A 26,972-nucleotide genomic window follows, 5' to 3' on the forward strand; every position below is an offset into this window, starting at 1 on the left:
TATCATCATCAATTCTGTTGGGAGCCACCCAGAGTGACTAGCGAAACCCAGCCAGATGGGCAGGGTAGTAATCATCATCAGGCATTTTTCACCCTTCAAGCATCCCTTTTCTAACAGCTTTGGGAGGTGTGTTTTTTAAAGGAAATAAAAACAGGAAGGCCTGTTTGGCCAATAAGCAGAGCAAAACAGAGAAGAGGGGAGAGAATGTGTGCATGTACCAAATAGCTTCACCATGCAGTTTTCAAACCTCGGAAAATCAATCATCCTTACGCAGCCTTAGATATACTGAAGATATACTCTTAGATATACTCTTCAAGCCCATGCACCTTAGAGCCAATTCTGGCAGTACAGTTCTGCCCTGTTGCAAGCACAGAGTTGATTAGAAAACTAAGTCCTGGAGGGTCAGGACTTGCAAGTCCTGAAGACCTGACGTGAGAATTCATTCTTGTGCAGCACCATCTAGCTCTGGCCAAAGTGTGGATCTGCAGGGAGACTAGGCCAGCCAGTAAGGAAGCCTCTCGACACTGGTCGTTGGCCAGAGCAGATCACTTCACCCGCCAAAAAAGTTTCCAGGTCAGGCTTGTTCACCAGCCTAGGCAACAAGAGGATTCTGTGGCTGTTCCTGAGAAAGGACTGCCTTCATTTTTGTCGTTTGTTCTGTATCATCTGACAGTCCCCAACTCGTCGTGTCACACAAAACTGCTAACAGGTATTTGCAGAGACCTGTTTTGACCCCTCTGCGATATACATGTGACTGGTTCTTCCTTCAGATGTCCCTCAACAATGGAAACGTGCAGATTTAGGCCTTAATGCAACAAAAGAAACTCCTGTCCCGTTACATTTTCAGACAACATATCTGTCTTCTGTGCCTTTTGCATTCCGTAATAGCACGTGGCTTAACTAGCAAGACTTCATCTCAAAGATTCCCAAGGCCTGTTCCGTGTCGGACCCGAGACCCCAGCCGAGACCCCAGCCCCTGCTCCTTTCACAGAATAGAACAACTTTCCAGGGCTTCTCAGCTGGGAGGCAAAAATCCTCACCAAAGACTACGCTGCCATCTTCGCCACACTTAGCTGGGAACAACCGCCACCAAAGTTTATTATAGAGATTCCTTCTGAGTAAACATTTACGGCAGGCACATCCAACAGGTAGATCGTGATCTACCGTTAGATCACTGGATGTCTGTGGTAGATCACTGGCAGATCACTGGCTCCCCCCAAAGAAGTTCAACAGGGCTATCCTCCCTAAAAAAAAGCTGAACAACTTTGATCTGAACCCGCCAAAATGGGATTGTTTTTAACTCTGTGAGTAGATCGCAGTCTCTTGGGAAGTTGGCCACCCCTGATTTATGGGATTGCACAGTGATGTGGCTTTGCGGTCATTCCTTGGAACTGTAATACAAGGGGCAGTGGTGGAGTATGGAATAGAATTCCTCAAATTAAGATTCCTAGGATTCTTGAGTGATGGAGAAAGGCAGTCTCGAGCCAATATAAATTTGTGGTGTAGAAAGGGCCTCGCATGGATGTCACTACGAAATGGCCGTCTTGGTTTAGATTGTTTCCAGAGGAGATTAGCTGGCTTATTACCACAGATTTTACGCACAAAACATTCTTGTGTGTGAAAAAAGTATTTGAGAATTTAGAACAGGCTTCCTCAACCTCGGCCCTCCAGATGTTTTTGGCCTACAGCTCCCATGATCCCTAGCTAGCAGGACCAGTGGTCAGGGATGATGGGAATTGTAGTCTCAAAACATCTGGAGGGCCGAGGTTGAGGAAGCCTGATTTAGAGTATCTCTGGAAACGCCCTGCCCCCAAACCAGACAGGCACATAGCAGCTCTTTTACCTCAACTGTATTTCTTTTTTTTTCAGTGAGGAAGAGGCGGCTTGAGGACCTGAACGGGCCCATTTTTCCCAAGTGCCGGACCGGAGTGTAGCTCTTGGCTGTGCCGATGGCACTGGATTGCGAAGTCTCGTGCTCGTACTGGATTGCAACGCTTTGGTGTGGAGCAAACAGTGCAGAGAATTTGTGGTGCCTGCTTTTTCTTTCTTCTTCATATGACATCCTTGCGCACTGAAGGTTTAAACGAAATAGTGATTGTAGGCAAAGACCCGTATTATCATTGTGTGGAGAATGACATCTTCTTGTTTGTTTGTTTGAGTAATCCCAGTTTGAGCCTGTTTACAGTAAGGTGCTAATTTTGGATTCTGACAAAATAACATCATAGCACAAAGATGGCTTCAGCTGATAGGCCCTAGCTTAATTTTGGTATGGAATTTTTGTGTGTGGTGTGATATGCATGAGTAGTTCACAGCAAGAAAAGGATGCAATGCTACTCTGCAAATGTAGCAGAAATGTTAAAAAAATACTTTTATTTTTATTTTGACAATCTCCAAGAATTAGAAAGAAGCTACTAGTTTGACAGCATTTCTATCAACCCAGTTTGCATTGCTATTTTTTTAAGGACTTGTGAATTGCAGTCGCCTAATATCCACAGCCCTGCATTGCAACCTAAGTTTATAAAGCATCTGTTAATAAGTCTCTACACCCCCACCCAACAGAAAGAATGTAAGGCCACTCTTCCCCCCCCCCCCAAGCAATAGTCACAAGAAGACAGCTGCCGACACGACTGGGGGTGTCGGTTGTTTCTCTCTTGCTGAAGAATCCAAGACCTTAAAACAGTGAATTTGCACATGTTGTTCTCTTAAAAAATGTCTTCTAATGAGCACAAGGAAGTGTCTGGACTCTTTATTCCTCTGAATGGCTGCTTTGTTCATTTGTCACACTTCTGTTTCAAGAACTGCCCTCACTATTGTTGCCTTTGATCAAATGCATCTTCTGACAAAGGAGAAGGTTGCTGCCTGCCTGGGTGCAAAATCTCCTTGGCGGTGTCACAATATGCCCCATGAAAGAATCCCCCAAAAATCAACAGGAAAGAGGGGCAGAGGTTGATGCTGCCCTTAAAAGCTCAGGGCACTATCAGGCCCTGAGGAGCAGAGATTGGCTCAGGGCCCTTTCAAACATGGCACAGCACCCTCTGTGGAACTTAATAAAATGAATGGCAGGTTCATTGCGGCACTGCCTGGTCTGTTGCAGCCAGCCGTGTAATGTTGCACTGCTTGTAAATTACCCCTTAATAAACCATTGCTCATAACAACAACCTCGGCTGAAAATAGATACTGGACCATTCCTGCTAGAAGAATCAAGAATCTGATTAGCGCCTTGTTAGGCTCTTTAAACCCTGCATCACAAATCTCAATTCTTTCCTCCTGCTTGCAGATCCAGGAGTCCAGAGGGGTCTGCCTCCTTTTGCAAGAAGGTGCTAATTGCAACTAGATGCACAGGCACTGTGCAGAAACGTATATTTGCAATATTCCCACCAGTTCTGTCTATACTTTGGGCAGTTGCCAGAGATACATCTTGATTAAGCCTGCCCTTCCTGGAAGCCACTGGACACCAAACTACGGGTCAGTTTTGCTGCATTTCCGAACAGCCTCCGCTTTTAAGCCAAGGTTGTGTGAATTTGGCTCCACCCGCAAATAAAAACTCCAAGAAAGGCCGATTTCTACAACCTGTGCATGTTATGCAAATATAATAACTTCTGTTCCCTTGCATAATTCTGCATCTCCTAAGCTGTATCCACACAGGAGTTTATCTTATTTCCTTAGCTGTTAATTTCCACATTATGTTTGAGCTTTCACATGAAGTAAAAGCCACTTCCAGAACATACAGTCGTACCTTGGAAGTCGAACGGAATCCGTTCTGGAAGTCCGTTTGACTTCCAAAACGTTTGAAAACCAAAGCGCGGCTTCTTATTGGCTACAGGAAGCTCACTTCCTGAACAGTCACTTCCGGGTTTCGATCATTCGGGAGCCAAAACGTTCGAGAACTAGGCTGTTTGACTTCCAAGGAATGACTGTATAGTGGAAGTTCCATGCTCACTTCCATGTAAATTGCTTACTGAGAAAAAAATCTGTTTGTAACCCATTAACCCAGAGCGAAGTGGTGGGATTTGGGGGAGTATGTCAAATTGCTTCACAGAGGTTTTGCCCCCCCTGTTTTGGAACCTGCTAACCACCTTTACTCATCTATATGTGCATTTTAAGGAACTTTTAAGTCCCCTTTCTGAGTCCTCTTGCAAACCTGTGGTCTCTGATGTCATTTACTATCTAAAACAGTGATGGCCAAACTTGGCCCTCCAGCTGTTTTGGGACTACAGTTCCCATCATCCCTGGCCACTGGTCACTGTGAGCTAGGGATGATGGGAGTTGGAGTTGCAAAACAGCTGGAGGGCCAAGTTTGGCCATCACTGATCTAATAGATCGTCAAGGATCTGGAAACCAGGCCTTCCAAGGAACTGTTGGAGGGAGTTGGGTATGTTTAGCCAGGATAAGAGGAGACTTGAGAGATGAACAATAGCCATCTTCAAATAACTAAAGGGCTGTCACAGGGTGGATGCAGCAAGCCTTTTTTCTCCTGCACTGGAGGACAGTACTTGAACCAATGACTTCAAGTTACAAGAAAGGAGTTTCCAACTAAACAGGAAAAAGTTTCTGATAGTGAGAGCCGTTCGAAATGGGAGAGAGTCCCTCAGAAGGCGGTGGCCTCTCCTTTCTTGGAAGTTTCTAAGAAGAGGATGGGCGGCCATCTTGTCATGGACGCTTTAGTTGAGATTCTTGCATTGTAGGGGGTTGAACTAGATGGCCCTTAAGATCCCTTCAAACTCTACAATTCTGATTATTTTGATTCTTCAGGTGCCCATGCAGCGGTGGGGATTCCACAAAAACTGGGAACCAGTGCAGTTTCCTACCCAAAATTCACCTTTTGGGAGGGAAGACTGGGAAACTTGCAGGCTGACTCACAGCCTATACCTACAAGCGCATCACTCAGAGAAGCATGTATAGGTGGCCCACATTTGCTGGAAGCCAGAGCACATTGTAGCCTCCCAATGCACATACACATGAGAGTCTACCTGTCGGTGGTGTGCTTTTCCTTTAATGGAAATCCTCTTTACACCTCACTGTGCCTTGTCGCTCTGTCGTCTTGCCCTGGTTCAGAGAAGCAGAGCAGTGAGGCTTTCTGTCAGTGCTCTGCGTCCCGCCCGAAGGGAAGGGGCGATCATCTCACACAAGGAAACGGTTGTGTAGCACCATGGGAGTTCTGTTGTGTGTACATGCTTGCACCATTAATTTAGTTCGGAGAGTTGCGATAGCGTTGCCATGAAGCCCTGATTAACTGCCTGAAACCGGAGGTCAGCAAAGCTGCCGAATGGAGCTGCTTGCCTCAAATCCCCTGAAAAGAGAGCTGGGATTTGGCCACCCCAAGCGGATGTCCAAGGAGGTGGGATCCTTGGTTAGATGCGCTCCACCGGCACCTGCCTCCGTGTGCCGGTGCACTCACACTCCTCCTTGAAGGAGAGTCCGGAAGGAGCTGAAGCCAGCGCCAGGCCTTTCTTCTGGCAGAGGGGGCAGCAGGCTGTGAACCCTTTCAGCTGGCACTGCGGGCATGCCAGGACAAGCTGGCGGCAGGGCTGGGTGGAGCAAAGTCGATACTGGTCCCAGAGCATCCCGCAGTAACGGCAGGCTGGAGGAAGAGAGGGAAGAGGGGGTTAAATCTCCGGCCAATAGCCGCTATTTGTGGTTGCCGCTGACCCCACCCTCCCCAAGTCCTCTGGCAGACCCTTCAGATCAGGCTTCCTCAACCTCGGCCTACAATGTTTTTGGCCTACAACTCCCGTGATCCCTAGCTAGCAGGACCAGTGGTCAGGGATGATGGGAATTGTAGTCTCAAAACATCTGGAGGGCCGAGGTTGAGGAAGCCTGCTCCAGATGAATTTTCTATTCTGCATTCATTGTAACTTCTGCTGAAGACACATCCAATCAATGCTTTTCCCCCTTAAAAATGTTTAGGGATACTCTCGTGTCCGCCTGAGACTGCCATTGGGGAGAGCAACGGAACTGATGATTCATAAAAAAATAGTTTCTTCTCCCATTCAATTCACAAAATGTTTAGGGGTATGCGTAGCCCTGCGTCCCCCCAGGAAAAAGAGCACTGCATTCAATCCACAAAAGCTGCCTCAATGCAAGAAGGAAAGGCACTCCTTAATCCCCACCCCCGCTCTATTCTGCAGCAGGCTGCCATCCTAATCCCACTTAAACCTTACGCACCATTAAATTCATGGTTAGGCTTGCCTAATATCGCAGAAAAGCAAAATCTTGAGCAGCCATTGGCTGAGGTGCTCAGATCCAAGATGGAGTCCTAAGCGCATCTGGCCCAAGGAGGATGAATGGCAGGTGGTTTGAGTCTTTATTGACAAAGCACAAGCATACAGTAGGTCCTGAGGTGCACCAAACATGCACAATACACTTCTGGTGTTTAGCAAACTGGTTCCCCTCTCTGGACCTGTGCTCCGAGCAATGGGTGGCCACACCTACCCCCCCAAAATTAAGCCCTCTTGTCTGACAGCACAGCACAAGCAACCTGTGACTTCTCCTACATGGAAGGTGTTACTGCGCCTGCTTTTTCAAGCCCCCTCCTGGTCCTGGGGGGCAGCAGCAGAGGGGAGGATTCTGCCAGCCCCCTCGCTTCAGGCACCATCTCTCCCTCAGCTCCTGGTGTGTCCTGTCCTCCCTCCACCGTTTCTGACTGTTCAGACCCCCTCCCCATCCTCCAGCTCTGGCTCCTGCCTTGCAGGGGGCACAGAACCCCATAAATCACTGTCCTCTTCCCCTAGATCAGCCTCTGGCACTGCCACCCCTTCCACCCCTCCTCAGAGTCCTGCCAGTCCCTGCCAGATAAAGGCAAAAGGGCCCAGGGAAGACGGGAGATGAGATGGGGATCCAGGGGAATGAGGCAGGGGATCTAAGAAAGGAGCAAGACAGGGATTATTATTATTATTATTATTATTATTATTATTATTATTATTTCCCCAGCCACTCTGGGGGGCTTACAGCATATATATAAACATAATAAAACATCAAACATTTAAAAACAGTACAGTGGTACCTCGGGTTAAGAACTTAATTCGTTCTGGAGGTCCGTTCTTAACCTAAAACTGTTCTTAACCTGAGGTACCACTTTAGCTAATGGGGCCTCCTGCTGCTGCGCGATTTCTGTTCTCATCCTGAAGCAAAGTTCTTAACCTGAGGTACTATTTCTGGTTTAGCAGAGTCTGTAACCTGAAGCGTCTGTAACCTGAAGTGACTGTAAGCCGAGGTACCACTGTATCTTATACAGACTATAAATAAACCAATAAATCAGTTAATAATAATAATAATAATAATAATAATAATAATAATTTACAGTTATACCTGAATGAAAATAACCGCAACCCCAACTACTGTGCCCAGTTATCTGCTTCCCTCTGCGGCATATGCAGAAACGACCTTCGTGACCATTGTAACCTCTATTGGTCTCATCCGCTCAATCTGCCAGAGCCTGTCTTCACATATAGGACAAGTCCCTAACTTACCAAGGATTTGAGATCCATTGACAACCTTCGCCAGGTTTAGGCGCCCAGTCAAAGCCATGTCCAGAGTGTGGACGCTGTTGCATTCTGATAGCTTCCAGGAGCCACAGATAAGAGCTGAGTGCTGGGTGGGAACCAAAGGAGGACAAACTACCCCAGAAGGAGCATGGCGTGTCCCCACCAGAGCTACTGCCCCTCCCCTAAAACCCCATACACCCCCATCCCTGGACTAAAGTTTACAAATAAGCCTAGGAAAGGGAAAAGGGTCAAATGTCAGAAAAGCCCCTCGGGAAAGGCGGCTCACCTACCTGAAATCACATCGCCGTTGGAGGAGATGCTATAACGTTCATCAAAGACAAAGAGCTTCCCTCGGTAGAACCCATCTGGGAATTCTTCCAGGTACTTGTGGATGCCACCCTTGAGGTGGTACACTCCTTTGCACACGCCCTGTTTCAGAACAGCCCCAAACCACCAAGAGTCACTATTAATTTCTGACCCAGAGGCAAAGACTTCTCTCCAGTCTGCAATTGGCTTGGTTATTGTTACCTGCACTACCTGCTTATTTTCTGAAGTGGGAGGGAACATCCTTGTACTGAATGTCCTGGCCCTCCTTGTAGGTAAGGTAAAGGACCCCTGGACGGTTAAGTCTAGCCAAAGGTGACTATGGGGTTGCGGCCCTCATCTCGCTTTCAGCCCAAGGGAGCTGGTGTTTGTCCATAGACAGCATTCCGGGGCATGTGGCCAGCATGACTAAATCGCTGCTGGCAGAACGAAACACAGTGACGGAAACCAGAACGCAGGGAAACACCGTTTACCTTTCCGCCGCAGTGGTACATATTTATCTACTTGCACTAGCCTACTTTCGAACTGCTAGGTTGGCAGGAGCTGGGACTGAGCAACGGGAGCTCACCCTGTCGCGGGGATTAGAACCGCCGACCTTCCGATCGGCAAGCCCAAGAAGTTCAGTGGTTTAGACCGCAGAGCCAGCCTCACCTTACCTTACCTTGCGCTCCACGTAAGCCCTCTTCACATGTTGCTCGGTGCTGAGTATATAATAAGCAAAGTGCCCCTGCTGCATCTGCTCCCACTGTTGCTGCTGTTGCATTCACAACTTGTGCATGAGGTAAAAGGTAAAGGTAAAGGGACCCCTGACCATTAGGTCCAGTCGTGACCGACTCTGGGGTTGCGGTGCTCATCTACTGGCTGAGGGAGCCAGCGTACAGCTTCCGGGTCATGTGGCCAGCATGACTAAGCCGCTTCTGGCGAACCAGAGCAGTGCACGGAAACGCCGTTTACCTTCCCGCCGGAGCGGTACCTATTTATCTACTTGTACTTTGACGTGCTTTCAAACTGCTAGGTTGGCAGGAGCAGGGACCGAGCAACAGGAGCTCACCCCGGATTTGAACCGCCGACCTTCTGATTGGCAAGTCCTAGGCTCTGTGGTTTAACCCACAGCGCCACCTGCATCCCTGTGCATGGGGAGTCTGCTCTATACATGCATAAGAAGACGCCCTGCACGACTCAGAACGCTGATCACGTAGGGAGCAGGGCTGCAACATAGGAAACTGAGGGAAACATGACCCATGTTCCTGAGGGAGGAACCAGGACGTTGCCAGCCAAAACACAGAAGCTCTGCTCCTTGACTGAAAAAGCTTTTTACGGGCACCCCCTGCCCATTTAGAAACGCATTTCCACTAAACATGAAGACGAGAAACCAGCTTTGCATTTATTTAAAACAAAAGCGAAGCGAGATGGGATTCTGTGCCAGGTAACTGTGAAATGACAGGAGACAGTTTGCTTCGGTTATCACGGCATGGCCTCAAGTGTAATATCTGTTGCCTCTAAGCTCAGTGAACTGCCTTGAAAGGACAAGCGTTAATCTCCGAATTAAAGGACCTTGTCTCTAGGGGGAGGTTTGCTAAAACACAGACAGCACAGGAAATAACAGGATGGCTTCTCCTGTCTGCTAATGGCTTGAGCAGTTACTCCTGGTGGCACCTGAAAGAGCTTTGTTTCTATAAGGAAAGAAATTAAATGTTTTGAAGAGATGTTGCAGCAGATTCTTTGCCTCCTCTAAGTTATACAGTGGTACCTCAGGTTAAGAACTTAATTTGTTCTGGAGGTCTGTTCATAGCTGTCAACTTACAGATTTGAAAATAAGGGACCAGCAGCCTCGAAAATAAGGGATCAGCAGCCAAAATAAGGGATTTTCCAGGCACAGGTATGTTCAACTTCTGAGCTCTTCCAAGCCAAAGGCAGAAAGCCCAGTGAGCAGCCAAACGAAGCCTCATCAATAAGGGACAGCAGCGGGACATGGCGCTGGGATAAGGGACTGTCCCGCCAAATAAGGGACGCTTGACAGCTATGGGTCTGTTCTTATCCTGAAACTGTTCTTAACCTGAAGCACCACTTTAGCTAATGGGGCCTCCTGCTGCTGCTCTGCCGGAGCACAATTTCTGTTCTCATCCCGAAGCAAAGTTCTTAACCCGAGGTAATATTTCTAGGTTAGTGGAGTTTGTAACCTGAAGCGTATGGAACCTGAAGCGTATGTAACCCGAGGTACCACTGTATTGGCTCATCAGCTAAGGGTGCTGCTACAGATGAGATAGCTCTAATCAGAGCATTTAGAGTAGATGAACTTTATGCCCTTTCCATTCCTTCTTAATAATTATTTCAAGTGCTGAATGCAAGTTTACCCGGTGCTGTCATCATTTTTTCTTCTTAAATTTGTGGACCTATATTTATTTACATTAGGTCCACAAATTTAAGAAGAAAAAATACTTAATTGGCTTAGGATTTTATTTATGTTAAGTGAGAATTAATATGTTTGATTTCATAAAGTGAAGATTTAAGGATGTTAATGTTTAAGTTAAATTTTATAAGAATTGTGACTTGGGAAACGGTTAAAAGGATATGCAATGAAATTCAACCAAGGGGAAGCGAGGAAGTCACTTAACAAAGTTAATAAGTGTAATTTTCAATAAGGCTGTGATTTATGTTTGTCTGTCTTATGTGTTTGTTTGTTTATAAAATTGTGAAAATCAATAAAAAGTTTTGAAAAAAATAAAATTAATAAATTTGTGGACCTATGTGTCAAACCAGCAAAGCTATGAACATTTGACTGATCTAGTCGTGCTCTGCAACACACAAATTCTCTCGGCCGAGTGCTTTCCCCTGAGGCAGCTGCTCACCTTGGACCTGAGGTAGGCTGAGCCCCGCTCACAACGGATTCCTCCCGTGCAATACATCAGGATCCTCTTTCCCCTGAAAAGATCCAGGTTCTCATCCACATAGGTGGGGAAGTAGCTGAATTTCCTGATGTCCGGAGCCAAAGAGCCTTGGAAATGTCCCTGGGGGCCAAAAGAAAGGCATGCCGCTTAACTTGAGTGTTTTGCAAAGTGGGGCCACTGAAACACTTCTGGAGAGTGGGACGTCTCATGTGGGGTTTCTGCATCAGTGTCCTATTTCTATTGAGAATGAAGAGGCACTTCCAGACTGCCACTATTTCCGGGGTGGGGATTCAATCACGTACTGGCAAATTCAGGCTACGCAGTTGGGAAGGATTGCACAAGAAACCACCCTACAAAGCAAGCATGAAGAATGCTCAATAAACAGGTCACCTAAAAGTGCCACAGGCAGGCTAAGGTAAAGGGACCCCTGACCATTAGGTCCAGTTGTGGCCGACTCTGGGGTTGCGGCGCTCATCTCGCTTTACTGGCCGAGGGATCTGGCATACAGCTTCCGGGTCATGTGGCCAGCATGACTAAGCCGCTTCTGGTGAACCAGAGCAACGCACGGAAACGCCGTTTACCTTCCCGCCAGAGTGGTACCTATTTATCTACTTGCACTTTGACGTGCTTTCAAACTGCTAGGTTGGCAGGAGCAGGGACCGAGCAACAGGAGCTCACCCCGCCGCGGGGATTCGAACCGCTGACCTTTTGATCGGCAAGTCCTAGGCTCTGTGGTTTAACCCACAGCGCCACCCGCGTCCCACAGGCAGGCTATAAATATTATAAATGAAATCATTTTTAAAACATGGCAGAAAGCAGATGGAATAGAATGGAGGAAGTGTTGTCCTTTTGGCAACTACTGATGATGACCTTCCTCTTTCAACAAATCTTTAAGCTGAAATCCTTCCCCAGGCTGCATCTGTTTTGGAATTGTTCTTAATATGCTTTTCTACTGTTTTATCAGATGTTATTTGCTGTCCTGGGTGGGATATAAATTAAAGAAAGACGAAATCTGCTTCCTTCAGACTTTCGAATCCCCGAGGAAGAAAATAAAAGCCAACTCAAAAGCCACCTACTATTTTACTTTCATAGAAGTTCCTGCAGTCCAGCAAAATGGTGTCTGCCTGCCCTTTGTTACCCTGAGAGAGATATTTCTCCACTTCTAGATGAAACTCCTTCGGAGTCAGACGGATCCCTACAAGCAATTGAAAATAGCTTACAAAGGTTCTAAAGGTATAAAAAACAAACTTGAATTCAGACTCAAACAGCATTCCTCTCTGCCCTTTGTGTGTGGGGAACCCTGCGTCAAAACAGGAAACCCCTTCCGATGAGACAGCTTTCGGTATAACATTAAAGTGTTTCAAATCCATACAGCAGCAACAATTTGGGTGCGTGAACTGGGACTGCCTGAAGTCTCCCTTTGCAATAGCAATTGGGTGAAGAGGTCCTGAAAACCAGGTTCTTCAAGGGCAGAGCAAGGGGAAGGAAACAGAGGCTGTGGCTTCAATTCAGCGGCCAGTTCCTTTTACAGTGTTCAGTCAATGCAGCTTGTCGATTAAGGCAAATGGGGCTCTGCTCTACCAACCTGCCCCCTACCTCCCTTCTAGTTTTTACAACTGGTCTGGGGCAGAGCTCTGGGTGTCAGCTACTTCCACCTTAGTCTCAGTAGAACTCAGCAGGAAGGAGGATAAAGGCAAAATTAGACTCAGTCGGCTCCGCCCATCCCTAGCTTTGGCTCCACCTTTCATTGATTTGGGCTCCCTGTCCTCTGCCCCACCTGCCCCCTGCCGTGTTTGGTGCACCATCAATTCCCAGGCCTTCTAAAGCCAAGAGATTTTGGCCTGGGCCCAGCATACCTGAAGGAGTGTCTCCACCCCCATCGTTCAGCCCGGACACTGAGGTCCAGCTCTGAGGGCCTTCTGGTGGTTCCCTCTTTGCAAGAAGTGAGGTTGCAGGGAACCAGTCAGAGAGCCTTCTTGGTAGTGGCGCCCACCCTGTGAAACGTCCTCCCCTCCCATCAGATGTCAAAGAAATAAAACAACTATCTGACTTTTAGACGACATCTGAAGGAAACCCAGATTAGGGAAGTTTTTAATGTTTGATTTTTTTTATTGTGTTTTTAATATTCTGTTGGGAGCCGCCCAGAGCAGCTGGGGGAACTCAGCCAGATGGGCGGGGTATAAATAATAAATTATTATTATATCATTATTCTCCACACCTGTTTCTTTGTAAGAGACTTTCTGCGGGTTGATTCCCATGGGCACAATTTCTTCAAAGACGCCAACCCGAAGGCCTGTGAAACAGTGGGCTCCTCCAGCGCTGGTCTGAGGAACAGGGAGAAAACCAACAAGAAACAGGTACCAATAGATCAAGTGGAGACGTTGTTGGACTCCAACTCTCATCAGCCCCAGCCAATGTGCTCTATGGTCAGGGATGATGGGAGTTGTAGTCCAGCAGCACCTGAAGTTCCCCATCCCTAGAAAATAGGCTGCATTGTTTCTCTATCGGCCCCTGGAGCTGAAGGCTATTGCCAGACTGTTGCTATAAGGCGGTTTATGTACTTGCTGAAGAGGGAAATGAGAAGATGAGGCTTGTCAACCTGGGAAGGTGGAATCATCGTTCTGCCCGGACACTGAGGTCCAGCGCCCAGGGTCTTCTGGTGGTTCCCTCATTGCGAGAAGCAAAGCTACAGGGAACCAGGCAGAGGGCCTTCTCGGTAGTGGCACCCGCCCTGTGGAACACCCTCCCATCCGATGTCAAAAAGATAAACAACTACAGTGGTACCTCTGGATACGAACGGGATCCGTTCCGGAGCCCCATTCGCATCCAGAAGCAAACGTATCTAGCGACGGCACGTCTGCGCACGCGCGTGTCGTTTTCGCAGCTTCTGCGCACGACGTCATTTTGAGCGTCTGCGCATGTGCAAGTGGCAAAACCCAGAAGTAATGCACTCCCGTTACTTCCAGGTTGCCGCGGAGCGCAACTCAAATGTGCTCAACCCAAAGCACATTCAGCCTGAGGTATGACTGTACCTGACATTCAGAGACATCTGAAGGCAGCCCTGTTCAGGGAAGTTTTTAATGTGTGATATTTTAATGTATTTTTAATCTTTGTTGGAAGCCGCCCAAAGTGGCTGGGGAAACCAGAGGTGCAAATTATTGTTGTTGTTGTTATATCCAGGAGAAGGAAAACTCTCCTAAACCTCTACTGGCCTTGCAGCATATCTTTGGGAAAAGAAAAGGCTCAGTAAATCTGGAGTGGAGCCTTGTACGTCTCCTTCCAGCGACTCCTGTAGCCAAGCTGGGGCCAAACATCTTGCCCTGCTTTCCTTCGGACCCCATCAGGCAAGCTGAGAGGAGGGTCTTGCCATCTGGGCAGCTTGAGGCCTCCATACACACTGCCCAGGCTTGCGCCCCAGAGAGGTCACTTTGGTGCTGCTAACACAGCAGTTTGACTTCACCCCCGGAGGCATACTCCATTGTCTCTCAAGACAGATAGATGCCAGCAACTACTATTTTGCAGATACGTTTCCGTCGTTCAGCAGCAAATTTAGGTTTGCCCATTTAAAGTGGATTTGACAGTCTCACGCTGCAAATCCATTCTTTTGGAGCTCTAGCTCTGCCTACGACTGGATTCTCTGCCTTCCACCCTAGAAGTGGGGAGGAAAGGGCACTTCAAGAAATGCGCGCTGTAGGACCAGGAATGGGCGCTTCCGCATCATGCCAACCAGATCAGGTCTCTCACCTTGAAATCCTCCCTCGTCAAAATGCCTTTAAAGAGGGGATGAGACAGCATCGCCTCCACGTAAAGGCTAGTAGCCATCTGGCTCCCACCAACGGTTCCGTTGATTCCTTCAGAAGCTATTCGCACCTGGAAACCAACCGAGAAGGAAAGGACAGGAGGCGAGATGTGAAACTCAGGCCTACCCAGAAGTAAAGTGCAACTGATTGGCTTACATCCAAGAAAGAATGCATTGGATTTGGGCCTTCCAGCCCAAACGACACATTGCGCACAGCTGCATGTAATTAATCCAAGGAAAAAGCTATCACCGGTTGTATAACGCCTTTGGTGGACTTACTCTCCAAAGGATTGGATTTCAGGAAAATTAGTTCCTCATTGGAACTAATGTGATTTATTTATGATTGAATCTATAGCCCACAATCCCTCCAAGGATCTCATGGTTCCTCCCTCCCCATTTTATCCTCACAACAACCCTGTGAGGTATTAGTGTTTCCCAACCTTGGGCCTCCAGCTGTTTTTGGACTACAACTCCCATCATCCCTAGCTAGCAAGACCAGTGGTCAGGGATGATGGGAATTGTAGTTCAAAAACAGCTGGAGGCCCAAGGTTGGGAAACACTGGAGGCTAAGAGACCAGTCAGCTTTGTGGCTGAGTGGGGATTTGAACCCCAGGTCCTAGTCCCCTAAGAGGTTTAAAGACTCTCTCAAGGCAAATCTTTTAAAAATGTAGTATAAACACCGACAACTGGGAAACACTGGCCTGCTACGAGTGCTCCAGTTGGAGAACAGCCTTTACCCAAGGTGTCATGGGCTTTGAAGACGCTCGAACTCAGGACGCAAGGGAGAAACGTGCTAAGAGGAAGGCACGCTTGGCAAACCCTTGCCGTGATCAGCTCCCACCCGGAAACCTATGTCCCCACTGTGGAAGGACGTGTGGATCCAGAATTGGCCTCCACAGTCCCTTACGAACTCCCTGCTAAGACCGTGTTTATGGAAGACAATCTTACTCGGCTATGAGTGATTGCCAAAGAAGAAGAAGGAAGTCTGACAAGCTATGCACATTCAAAGCACATTATTTCCCCTCAAAGAATTATGGGCATTACAGTTCCCCCCTCAAAGAGATACAATTCCCAGAAACCCTTAACAAACTACGGTGCCCAGAATTCATTGATGGGCAAGGGAAGGAACTTCCACTGTGCTTTAAAGGTACAGTGTGCTCAAAGCCTGACGCTATACTAGGGCTGGGCGATATCAGGTTTTCAGTGTTGAGACATATCACCAGCTAAATGCCGCGATGCACCAATACATCACGATGTCTGAAATAAGGATGGAACTCTGTAGAAGGGAAGAGGGACTCGGGTGGCGCTGTGGGTTAAACCACAAAGCCTAGGACTTGCCGATCAGAAGGTCGGCGGTTCAAATCCCCACGACGGGGTGAGCTCCCGTTGCTCGATCCCTGCTCCTGCCAACCTAGCAGTTCAAAAGCACAAAGTCAAAGTGCAAGTAGATAAATAGGTACCGCTCCAGTGGGAAGGTAAACAGCATTTTCGTGTGCTGCTCTGGTTCGCCAGAAGCGGCTTACTCATGCTGGCCACATGAACTGGAAGCTGTACGCTGGCTCCCTCGGCCAGTAAAGCGAGATGAGCACCGCAGCCCCAGAGTTGGTCATGACTGGACCTAATGGTCAGGGGTCCCTTTACCTTTTTATGTAGAAGGGAACAGCAGGACTGGGTGATATCTGGGTTTCAACTTTGTGATGTATCACCCGCGAAACATCACAATATACTGGTGTATCACAATGTCTGAAATCAGGATGGAGCTATGTAGAGTCATTAGCTGGCTTCGCAGTATGATTTTCGCATTGCAAATGCATCATGATTTGCACCCAGGCCTACACTAGGTAAACAGTAAAGGTAAAGGACCTCTGGATGGTTACACCCAGTCAAAGGCGACTATGGGGTTGTGGTGCTCATCTCACTTACAGGCCGAGGGAGCCGACGTTTGTCTACAGACAGCTTTCCGGATCATGTGGCCAGCATGACTAAAGAGTTTGGATTTGATATCCCGCTTTATCGCTACCCTAAGGAGTCTCAAAGTGGCTAACATTCTCCTTTCCCTTCCTCCCCCACAACAAACAGTCTGTGAGGTGAGTGCGGCTGAGAGACTTCAAAGAAGTGTGACTAGCCCAAGGTCACCCAGCAGCTGCATGTGGAGGTGCGGGGAATCGAACCCGGTTCACCAGATTATGAGTCTACCGCTCTTAACCACTACACCACACTGGCTCTCAAACCGCTTCTGGAACACTGTGACGGAAGCCAGAGTGCATGGAAACTCCGTTTACCTTCCTGCCACAGTGATACCTATTTATGTACTTGCACTGGCGTGATATGAATCGCTAGGTTGCCAGGAGCTGGGGCAGAGCAATGGGAGCTCATCCTGTCGCGGGGATTCAAACCGCGACCTTCTGATCGGTAAGCCCAAGAGGCTCAGTGGTTTAGACCACAGCGCCACCCGCGTCCCCTATCAGCCCTGCACTATATCACAGCGGCTCTTGTAAGGTGTCTGAACAGATAGGAGATTCCTGATATGGGAGGCGCCCCTAGCCTGCCAGGTCTGCTGGTGGGGATAGCTCTGGACAGCCAATCTGCTGCAACTCTTCGCCGTGTAGTGCGCTGAATTACTTACCTTGCCCGTGAGATGCAGGTGTTGGCACAAAGCCCTCTGCCAGTCACAGAGTCCCTGGGGATCTGCTACCTCACAGTAACAATAGTACAGCAAAACTTGGCCAGGCTCACCATCACTGTCAACAAACGGGGAGCAGGGAGAGGCTTACGTAAGAAAAACTATGTCTTCCGCAATGGCCATATAACACCTGAAAAGTTATTATCCAAATACAGTGGTGCCCCGCAAGACGAATGCCTCGCAAGACGGAAAACTCGCTAGACGAAAGAGTTTTCCGTTTTGGAGGTGCTTCGCAAAACGAATCTCCTATGGGCTTGCTTCGCAAGACGAAAATGTCTTGCGAGTTCCTGCGGGTTTTTTCCCCTTCCCCCCTTTTTCTAAGCCACTAAGCCGCTTATCAGCTGATCCGATCAGCAGATAAGCCGCTAAAAGCCGCTAAAAGCCGCTAATAGCGCTAATCCTCTAATCCATCAATGGTCTTGCTTCGCAAGACCAAAAAACCGCTAGACGAAGAGAATCACAGAACGGATTCTTTTCATCTTGCGAAGCACCACTGTATATAGACTGCTTTGCAGCACAAAGACATGGAAACTGTGCAGGGTCAGTAGTAAGGCTTAGGGGAGAAAACTGGCTTCGTCTTCACTTCCCAAAACAGAGGGCCAGACTCCTGCTAGTGGGATGGGGCTTTCTCCCATCTCCTCCCCACTGCGTGCCCCCCCACGCCTCCCCCAAATCCATGTTAGAGGGTCGGGAGAACCCGTGGAACAGTACGCAGGGGGAGGTAGGGAGATCAGTCCCCCTGGAAGCAGAAATGCTTGCACTGACATAACAACTGTGTCAGCTCAACGTTAAATTCCATCCAATACATGACCCAACATGCAGCTGTCCTTTGACTTTTGTATTTCACTGAATTTTCCTGTGTATTTCGCCAACCAAAAACTAGGGAAACCGCTCACATATATTAGTGAAAACAGCATACAAAAATGGATTCTATATGGGGAAATTGCTTGCAGAAGTGTCCGTAGAATCATAGAACTGTAGAGTTGGAAGGGACCCCGCGAGTCATCTAGATGTCTTCAGACACCTGAAGGCAGCCCTGTTTAGGGAAGCTTTTAATGTTTGATGTATTTTAATATTTTGTTGGGAGCCGCCCAGAGTGGCTGGGGAAGCTCAGTCAGATGGGCAGGGTATAAATAATAAATTATTATTATTATTATTATTAGTGCAACCCTTGCTATCCAGGAATCTCAGCTCGATCATACAGAGGGCCATCTATTTTTAGGCAAAATTGCACAGTATATTAGGAGAAATGCACACTAACAATGCTGACAAATTTTGGGGAGTGGCTGGGGCAACCCAGCCAGGTGGACGGGGTATAAATAATAATATGATTATTATCGGGTGACCTTATTTTTAAAAAACTGCAAACTGATGTAGAAAGTTGGAGATCTGAATTTAAGATGTAGGGGAGAGGATAAACTGGAATTTGCTGAACTGTGCATTCCCAGGTGCTGTTTGTGTCTGTTAAAAAACAAAAACAAAACAAAACAACCTCTTACCTTGTAATTTCATTTATATCGATATGGCTTGTGTCTGGAAGCTTCTGGAACATCTCTTGGCTTCTGTACAGGGGCCTGCTAGGCCTGGATGTTTCATCTGCTGACGAAACTGGGCTACTTGTGACACTGACACCGCGTGCCATCTGTTTCAGGATCACGGAGGTCTGCTGCCCCACAGCGCCCGAATGCTGAGCCGCTACATGCCTGTGAATGCCAGTCAGGTCTTTGAAAGTTTCTTGGCAGCATCTCCAGGAAATCACCCTTTGGCAAGCAGACATCGGGCAGCAAGTGTCAGCTACCACTTCCTTGGCTTTGACAAAGAGAGCAAAGGCCTGCGAAAATGACAAAGGGAGAATTTTGGGCACAGACCACCTTTCCACTGGAGAAAGCAAATACTGTGGTCATACTATGCACATTCGAACCACATTCCCCCCCCCCCCCGCGCTCAAAGAGCACTGACTCTCTGAATACGCTGACACCCTACTTTAATCCTCCTCCTAGGTCTCTAATGCTCTACAGAACAGATTTGATATGGGGAAAGTTGGGGAGGTTTAAATAATAATAGTAATTTATTATTTATACTCCGCCCATCTGGCTGGGTTTCCCCAGCTACACTGGGCAGCTCTCAACAGAATATTAAAAACACAATAAATCATCAAACATTAAAAACTGCCCTAAACAGGGCTGCCTTCAGATGTCTTCTAAAAGTCAGATAGTTGTTTATTTCCTTGACATCTGATGGGAGGGCATTCCACAGGGTGCGTGTCACCACCGAGAAGGCCCTCTGCCTGGTTGCCTGTAGCTTCACTTCTCGCAGCGAGGGAACCGCCAGAAGGCCCTCGGAGCTGGACCTCAGTGTTCAGGCTGAAAGATGGGGATGGAGATGCTCCTTCAGGTATACTGGGCTGAAGCCATTTAGGGCTTTAAAGGTCAGCACCAACACTTTGAATTGTGATCGGAAACGTCCTGGGAGCCAATGTAGGTCTTTCAGAACCAGTGTTATATTGTTTCGACGGCCAGTCGCCAGTCTAGCTGCCGCATTCTGGATTAATTGCAGTTTCTGAGGCACCTTCAAAGGTAGCCCCACATAGAGTGCATTGCAGTAGTCCAAGCGAGAGATAACCAGAGCATGCCCCACTCTGGCAAGACAGTCCGCAGGCAGGGAGGGTCTCAGCCTGCGTACCAGGTGGAGCTGGTAGACAGCTGCCCTGGACACAGAATTCACCTGCACCTCCATGGACAGCTGCGAGTCCAGAATGACTCCCAGGCTGCACACCTGGTCCTTCAGGGGCACAGTTACCCTATTCAGGACCAATACCAAGAAGCTGCCATCTGCACAACAATTTTCATATCACTAGATGGTTGCGTACGTTCTAGCTGTGTGAACCAGACACCAAATACCTTTTTCTTTGCAGACGCATACTTCTTTCGGGCCCTGGCATCTAATTCGGCTTTCAGGTGGCCCTCGGGTGGGGAAGGACCGTGATCTTTCAGCTCCAGGTCTGCAAATGTTAAAATGCAAAATTCCGCGGTACTGTCTCCATCAGGTAGCGACAAAGAAGAGGTCATTGCTACGTCACAGCAGCCGGGCATAAGTTCTTCTCTGGGACCTAAGAGAGATCATTCCAAAAGAGGAATATATAGTTAAACCACAGAGCCTAGGACTTGCTGATCAGAAGGTTGGCAGTTCAAATCCCCGTGACGGGTGAGCTCCCGTTGCTCGGTCCCTGCTCCTGCCAACCTAGCAGTCCGAAAGCATGTAAAAGTGCAAGTAGATAAATAGGTACCACTCCGGCAGGAAGGTAAACGGCGTTTCCGTGTGCTGCTCTGGTTCGCCAGAAGCGACTTAGTCATGCTGGCCACATGACTTGGAAGCTGTACGCCGGCTCCCTCGGCCAATAAAGCGAGATGGGCGTCGCAACCCCAGAGTCGGCCACAACTGGACCTAATGGTCAGGGGTCCCTTTACCTTTACTATATATATATATATATATATATATATATATATATATATATATGCAGAGGTGGAGCACAATATATGAAAATGTGAAAGCAAAGAGCAGAGGCAGGCATGATGTTTTAGGGCAGTGGGTCTATGTCTGAAAGCATCCTCATTGTGATCAGTCCAAATCATTCCTATTCCTTCCCAGGCTAATGTCTGAAATAGCCTCCTTGTTCACCATGGAAGCAACATGTGGCACTTAAAAACATAAAATAAAAAGGTAGAAAAAGTCCACCTGAAGCGTGGGGGAAGGGGGCAAGACTGATAACTTCACCTTGCAGCTGAGGAATATGCCGTGATCTCTCAGAATATGCCATGATCTCTCTTTCTTATTAAGCTCTGTCTTCACCTGTGGACAGTGTGATTCTGAATGACGGTGGAGGTACAAAATAGCCATTGTGGCAAGCAGACTTTGATAGCTATATTTGCCATGGATTTCTCTGGTTTTTTAAAACCATCCCAATTCCTGGCCATCCCTGCCTCTTGTTGGGAGCCAGTTCCACACTTTGTGCTGTGTGAAGAAGCTTGCCCATCTCTCAAGGGGTGGGTGGGCGTCTGTGGCAGGACACTATCCCCCAGAATCCGGCCCTCCCCACGCTTGCAATAAGCGCGTAAGAGTACCAGACTGCTTTACAGGGTTGTTGTAAAGGTGTTGCGAGATCGAAGTGCTTTAAAGCATCATTCCGTAAGCGAAAAAGACCCATGTTTACGGCAAGCAAGCTGGAGAGGTTGTCGGCTGCCAGAATTTGCCCCAAAAAAGTTCAGCTGCTTCCAAAAGTTGTGCTTCGCTCTTTCCACAGTCGTGTGAATGAGAGGAAGCAAAAGTGAGTAGTTCAAAGAAATCATCTGTGCCAGATGCTGGACCCACGTTTCTTGGCTAAATAGGCTTTGCCCCCTCTCCAGACTGCTGCAACTCATTGACCCGGTGTCCCACAGAATTCAATGGGAGCGATCATGAGCCAAGGCAGCACCACTCCTTTCCGGATTTTCTTTCTGCCTTGTTCTGTTTGCTGCAACCCAGCGCTCCTCTCCCTCCTTCCTGCTATTGCTCCATCGCCCCTTTTTACCTTGCAAAGCTCCCTGTGTCCCCAGGAGATCTCTGATCCAGCTGTTCTCTGAAGCGGCTCCTTCCCCTCCCGAGCAGGCAGCTGAATTTGCTGACTCTCTCTGCTAAGGGAAAGCATGTCTTTTCCCCTCCCACCCAACCCTCCACCCCGGCTCCTCCCTGGGAAAGCTGCACTTGAGGGACTCCTTGCAATTCACAGCCTTTTGCAACAAAGGTCCGTATAGTTAAAGCTATGGTTTTCCCAGTAGTGATGTATGGAAGTGAGAGCTGGACCACAAAGAAGGCTGATCCCCGAAGAATGGATGCTTTTGAATTATGGTGCTGGAGGAGACTCTTGAGAGTCCCATGGACTGCAAGAAGAGCAAACCTATCCATTCTGAAGGAAATCAGCCCTGAGTGCTCACTGGAAGGACAGATTTTTCAGAGCTAGCCGACCTAACTGGAAGAGGAGGAGTATCAGGAAGATTAGATCAAATTTAATAATGACTTAGTTACCCTAAATATGTTAAGTTAAACTAACTGAAAACAGCTTGCAGATACTTAATTGGCTTAGGATTTTATTTAAGTTAAGTGATGAATTAATATGTTTAATTTCATAATGTGAAGATCTAAGGATGTTAATGTTTAAGTTAAATTACTTTAAGTACTGTTATTTGGAAAACTGTTAGAAGGACATGCAATGAAATCCAACCAAGGGGAAGCGAGGAAGTCACTTAACAATGTTAGTAAGTGTAATTTTTAATAAGGTTATGATTTATGTTTGTTTGTTTTATGTGTTTGTTTGTCTATAATGTTGTGAAAACCAATAAAAACTTTTTGGGGGAAAACAAACTGCGGGATGCAGTGGAAGACAGGAGTGCCTGGCGTGCTCTGGTCCAGAGGGTCACGAAGAGGCGGACACGACTAAACGACTCAACAACAACAACTGTGGGGCTTGGTAAGCAAATTGCACCCTCTAAAACACACGATGTCTTTCAAGACCTATCTGCAAATAAGCCCTACAGAAATCAGTGGGGATTCCTTCTGAGTAAGGAAATCAGCCCTGAGTGCTCCCTGGAAGGACAGATCGTGAAGCTGATTCTGCAATACTTTGGCCACCTCATGAGAAGAGAAGACTCCCTGGAAAAGACCCTGATGTTGGGAAAGATTGAGGGCACAAGGAGAAGGGGACGACAGAGGACAAGATGGTTGGACAGTGTTCTCGAAGCTACCAGCATGAGTTTGACCAAACCCCGGGGGGCAGTGGAAGACAGGAGTGCCTGGTGTGCTCTGGTCCAGGGGGTCACGAAGAGTCGGACACGACTAAACGACTAAACAACAACAACAAGCCTGCAATGGCAAGAGGAGACAAAAGCTGGGTGGGGGTGGCACTCTCTCTGCAAGGGGAAAAGGTTAGCAGCCTGTAAGGACATCCTAACAGGCAAATCTCTGGAACCTGAAACCAGTATTTCCAAAATTTCTGATAGCAGAAGCAGCCTTTCCTTTAAAACAAGAACAAAACTGAATGAAAATTGGAGGCAGTGCCATCCTTCACTCTTCCACCGAAAGAGGTTTTATGTGCAAGGGGAGCCCACTCTCTGTGCTTGTCAGTTAGTTAGAGTGTGGTGCTGATAATGCCAAGGTTGCAGGTTCGAACCCTCTATGGGATAGACAGTGCCAAAGTTTTATTTATTTATTTAATTTTATTGACACCCCACCCTCCCACCCCGGCCAAGACCGGGTGCAGGGCAGCTAACATCTGGTATCAAAACAATTGATTAAAATACAACTTCAAAACAAGATTAAAATACTACTTAAAATGCAGCCTCTTTTCAGTGGAAGCCCAGATCAAAAACTGTTGGGGGGGGGGGGAACGTCAAATCTTCACCAAGGCCAACTATCCAGACTGGTCCTACGTGGGCCAGAAAAGCCCAAACAAGCTTATATAGCTTAGGGCCGCACTCTCTTGGGGGCCCCAAAAAAATTTAAAGGGGGGAAAAAACCTGGATGTACATTTCCAAAATATAAGATTAAAAAAACCCAAAATAAAACCTACATACAGCAACAGTGTTTTGTTTTGTTTTGTGTTGTGTAGGCTCCTATGATGTAAGTAATGGGCCCCGCCTGCTCCCTAAAATATCACTGGTCAGTGGCGTAGCGTGGGGGGTGCAGGGGGGCCCGGCCGCACCGGGCACAACATCTGGGGGTTAGGGTTAGGGGGCGCAAATCCACGGGTTAGGGGGCACAAATTACTTGCCTTGCCCCGGGTGCTGACAACCCACGCTACGCCACTGTCACTGCTTTGCTCATTTCTATATCAATTACTTTGATAAAATACATATTTTGTATTGTGCAAATGGCTTTAGATACCTATTAGGTCCATAAATGACCATATAGCATATATTCAATGCAAAAACAGCGAAAATTTATTGTTGACAAAGGACAGCTGGGCATATAAAGGACCCATTACCTTCAGTAGCTTAGGGCCTCATCAAACCTCAATCCGGCCCTGAGCTGCATAGTCTTGCTTTGCAGAGGGCTGGGGTAGATGATCCTTGGGTTCCTTCCAACTCTACAATTCTATGCTTCTGCATGAATTACTGTTCTTGGGGGTGTCTGCTTGGAAGGAGAGAAGCCCAGAGCAGAGGCTAAACTCATGTACAGTGGTGCCTCGCAAGACGAAAAGAATCCGTTCCGCGAGTCTCTTCGTCTTGCGGTTTTTTCGTCTTGCGAAGCAAGCCCATTAGCGGCTTAGCGGATCAACTGATAAGCGGTTTAGCGGATCAGCTGATAAGCGGCTTAGTGGATCAGCTGTTAAGCGGCTTAGCGGATCAGCTGATAAGCGGCTTCGCGGCTTGGGAAAAAGTGGGGAGAAAGGAAAAAAACCCCGCAGGAACTCGCAATACATTTTCGTCTTGCGAAGCAAGCCCATAGGAAATTCGTTTTGCGAAGCACCTCCAAAACGGAAAACCCTTTCGTCTAGCGGGTTTTCCGTCTTGCGAGGCATTCGTCTTGCAGGGCACCACTGTAGATGCAGCTGCCGGCCTCTTGGGAGTGGGTAATTCTGGCCAGTCTCCACTCAATCCCAGACAAACAGAGACACAACAGGATTGTCCATTAGATAGGAACACTCTGCACGCTGCAGGTCTCACTTGATAAAATGATGCAGACATTTTGCACTGCGCAGAAACTCAGTAAAACGTTCAATTAAGAGCAGAGTAGCGTGAAGCCGGTCAGAGAAATGCAGTTTGCTCATTATCGGGCAAACTCCACCTCAAAAGAATATTTTCCCAGTTTCCTATGAGATGGATTTTGCCTTATAATAGATTTGGCCAGTTTTACTGAGTATTTCCATATTGATATCGTTAAGCAGAACCTGCAGCAAAAGGTTAGAGAAACAAACCACGTACTTCAAATGACAAATTATGCTTCCAATGTGTAATAAATGGTTTATTTTGTAATTTTATGGATTAATAGAAAATGAAAGAAAGTGTATTTCAAATGATTTTTTAAAAAACCAATCATGGAGTCTTCATTATTAATTTTGAGTTTATCAGTTCACATATATCTGCTTTAAATTTTGTATAGATGAATGGATGAAAGAATCCTGGTGGATTTTTTTTCCAGGTGTCGTCTTCTGTGTATTTTAAGCTACGTTTGTCAACACCTGAATACTAAATTTTGTTGTGCTTGTCTCTTTAAGAATAAATATATATTTATTTTAAAATTGTTTTGATTTTAACATCTTTAATTAACAAATATATTTGAAATAGTTCACCAAACCCAAGAAAGGTGACAAGTGGAAATATAGCCTTTTTAAAAAATAATAATAATAATACAATCTCAACATTCGATAATTTGTTTTACACACACACACACACACACACACACACACACACAGTGTCCTTTTTTTAGACTATACTCAATGGTACGCAGTACTGGCACCTCTTCGTTGTTGTTAAAAGTGTGACACTTACTGTAACAACTTCATGGTGAATACCGGCACCTATTTTTCTAGAAAAATAGCATTGTGTGTGTGTGTGTAACATGGCGTCAAATCAAGAGAAAAAATACACAAAGAGCAGACACAATATTATAGCGCGATCTTAACCATGTCTACTTTTTAATAAACTGAATGTGCGTAAGAAAATTCTGAAATCCACACTTGAGTAATACCAGTATCAGATCCAAACGAAATGTCCACAGTATAGTGAGCAAGCTTCATTGGGCTGGGTATTACACAAAGTAAGGGAAAATTAAACAAGTGAAAAGCAGACACTGCTACCTCATAAAGGATATTTTTTTGGAGATGTGTGTATGTGATTTGTAGTGGCACAAATATGGGGACACTCAAGTCTACTCTTATTTGCATAGTCATACCCCGGACCTGGATTCTTGACCACAGCACACTGGGATTTTTAAAATTTTTGAACAGTAATGTGTCGTTTCCTATAAAGTTCAATGTGATGCTCCCAGGTGAGAGATAGCTCAGTTGGTAAAGCATGAGACTCTTCATCTCAGGGTTGTGGGTTAGAGGTCCATGTTGGGCAAAAGATTTCTGTATTGCAGCGGGTTGGACTAGATGACCCTTGGGGTCCCTTCCAACTCTATGATTCCATGATAAGAGTGCAGCCTTGGTCTGAGTTCAAGACCAAACCTGGAGATAGCTGCTGTTGAATTTAGAGCTTGTTTCCACCTTGCAGGTATGTTCTGATTTTGCAGCCTACACTGAAATGTTTGCCTTCTTTAAAAATCAAATAGCAGCAAAACGCCACCCGCTGTATCACGGGGTGAAGGATTATTTATAAATAATAGTTTTAAAATGAAACATGATTCCAAGAAAAAGAATACTTAAAATTGTAATATGAATTAAAATATGAAACCTGATTGCACATGAAAATAATAATTAAAATTGCAATATGAATTAAGACATGAAATACGATTCCAAAGAAAGATAATAATTAAAATTGCGGTACGAATTTAAAAAACGAAACACGATTCCCAAGAAAAATAATAATTAAAATTGTAATATGAATTAAAAAATCAAACATGATTCCCAAGAAAAATTAAATTGCAATATGAATTAAAAATTTGAACGATTCGAAAGAAAAATAATTAAAATTGCAATATGAATTAAAAAATGAAACAGGACTCCAAATAAAAATAATAATTAAAACTGCAATATGAATGAAAACATGGAACATGAGTCCAAAGAAGGCTGACATAAAAAACAACAACCGGTTCTGCGC

At 46.7% G+C, this 26,972-nt stretch overlaps 2 protein-coding genes and 1 long non-coding RNA gene across 8 annotated transcripts in view; 1 reads left to right on the top strand and 2 right to left on the bottom strand.

Moving 5' to 3' along the window:
* The window catches only part of TMOD1 (tropomodulin 1), a 39,856-nt gene extending 37,127 nt beyond the window's left edge, over positions 1-2,729 (top strand). For all 6 annotated transcript variants that reach the window (XM_083481930.1, XM_083481931.1, XM_083481927.1 and 3 more), the window contains one exon: positions 1,870-2,729. Coding sequence is in view for 5 of the 6 variants with exons in the window: in XM_083481927.1 (XP_083338053.1) it covers positions 1,870-1,934 (65 nt within the window). In the remaining variant the exon portion in view is untranslated. The remainder of the gene's footprint in view (positions 1-1,869) is intronic.
* On the bottom strand, positions 2,585-21,887 carry TSTD2 (thiosulfate sulfurtransferase like domain containing 2). The gene is made up of 10 exons (XM_083481853.1): positions 21,746-21,887; positions 20,079-20,287; positions 18,678-19,009; positions 17,122-17,236; positions 14,441-14,566; positions 12,915-13,020; positions 11,773-11,891; positions 10,658-10,816; positions 7,775-7,913; positions 2,585-5,581 (listed from the first exon to the last, which is right to left on the bottom strand). The coding sequence occupies exons 2-10, from the start codon at positions 20,268-20,270 to the stop codon at positions 5,352-5,354; spliced, it is 1,518 nt and encodes a 505-aa protein (XP_083337979.1). The 5' UTR covers positions 20,271-20,287; positions 21,746-21,887; the 3' UTR covers positions 2,585-5,351.
* LOC310696528 overlaps positions 2,585-26,972 on the bottom strand; it is a 131,152-nt gene continuing 106,764 nt past the window's right edge. Inside the window, exon 2 of the long non-coding RNA XR_014520614.1 lies at positions 2,585-3,116. This is a non-coding gene — a long non-coding RNA (uncharacterized lncRNA). The remainder of the gene's footprint in view (positions 3,117-26,972) is intronic.

Source organism: Podarcis liolepis (genome assembly GCF_965112155.1).
Source record: "Podarcis liolepis genome assembly, chromosome: 17".
NCBI lineage: Eukaryota > Metazoa > Chordata > Lepidosauria > Squamata > Lacertidae > Podarcis > Podarcis liolepis.

Excerpts from the sequence above, each read along its gene's own strand:
- TSTD2 (XM_083481853.1), bottom strand. The coding sequence starts at position 20,270 with ATGCCCGGCTGCTGTGACGTAGCAATGACCTCTTCTTTGTCGCTACCT. Across the intron at positions 17,237-18,677 it reads GATATAAATGAAATTACAAG|TGATGGTGAGCCTGGCCAAG; the intron begins GTAAGAGGTTGT and ends GTTTGTTGACAG. Across the intron at positions 5,582-7,774 it reads CAACGGCGATGTGATTTCAG|CCTGCCGTTACTGCGGGATG; the intron begins GTAGGTGAGCCG and ends CTCTTCCTCCAG.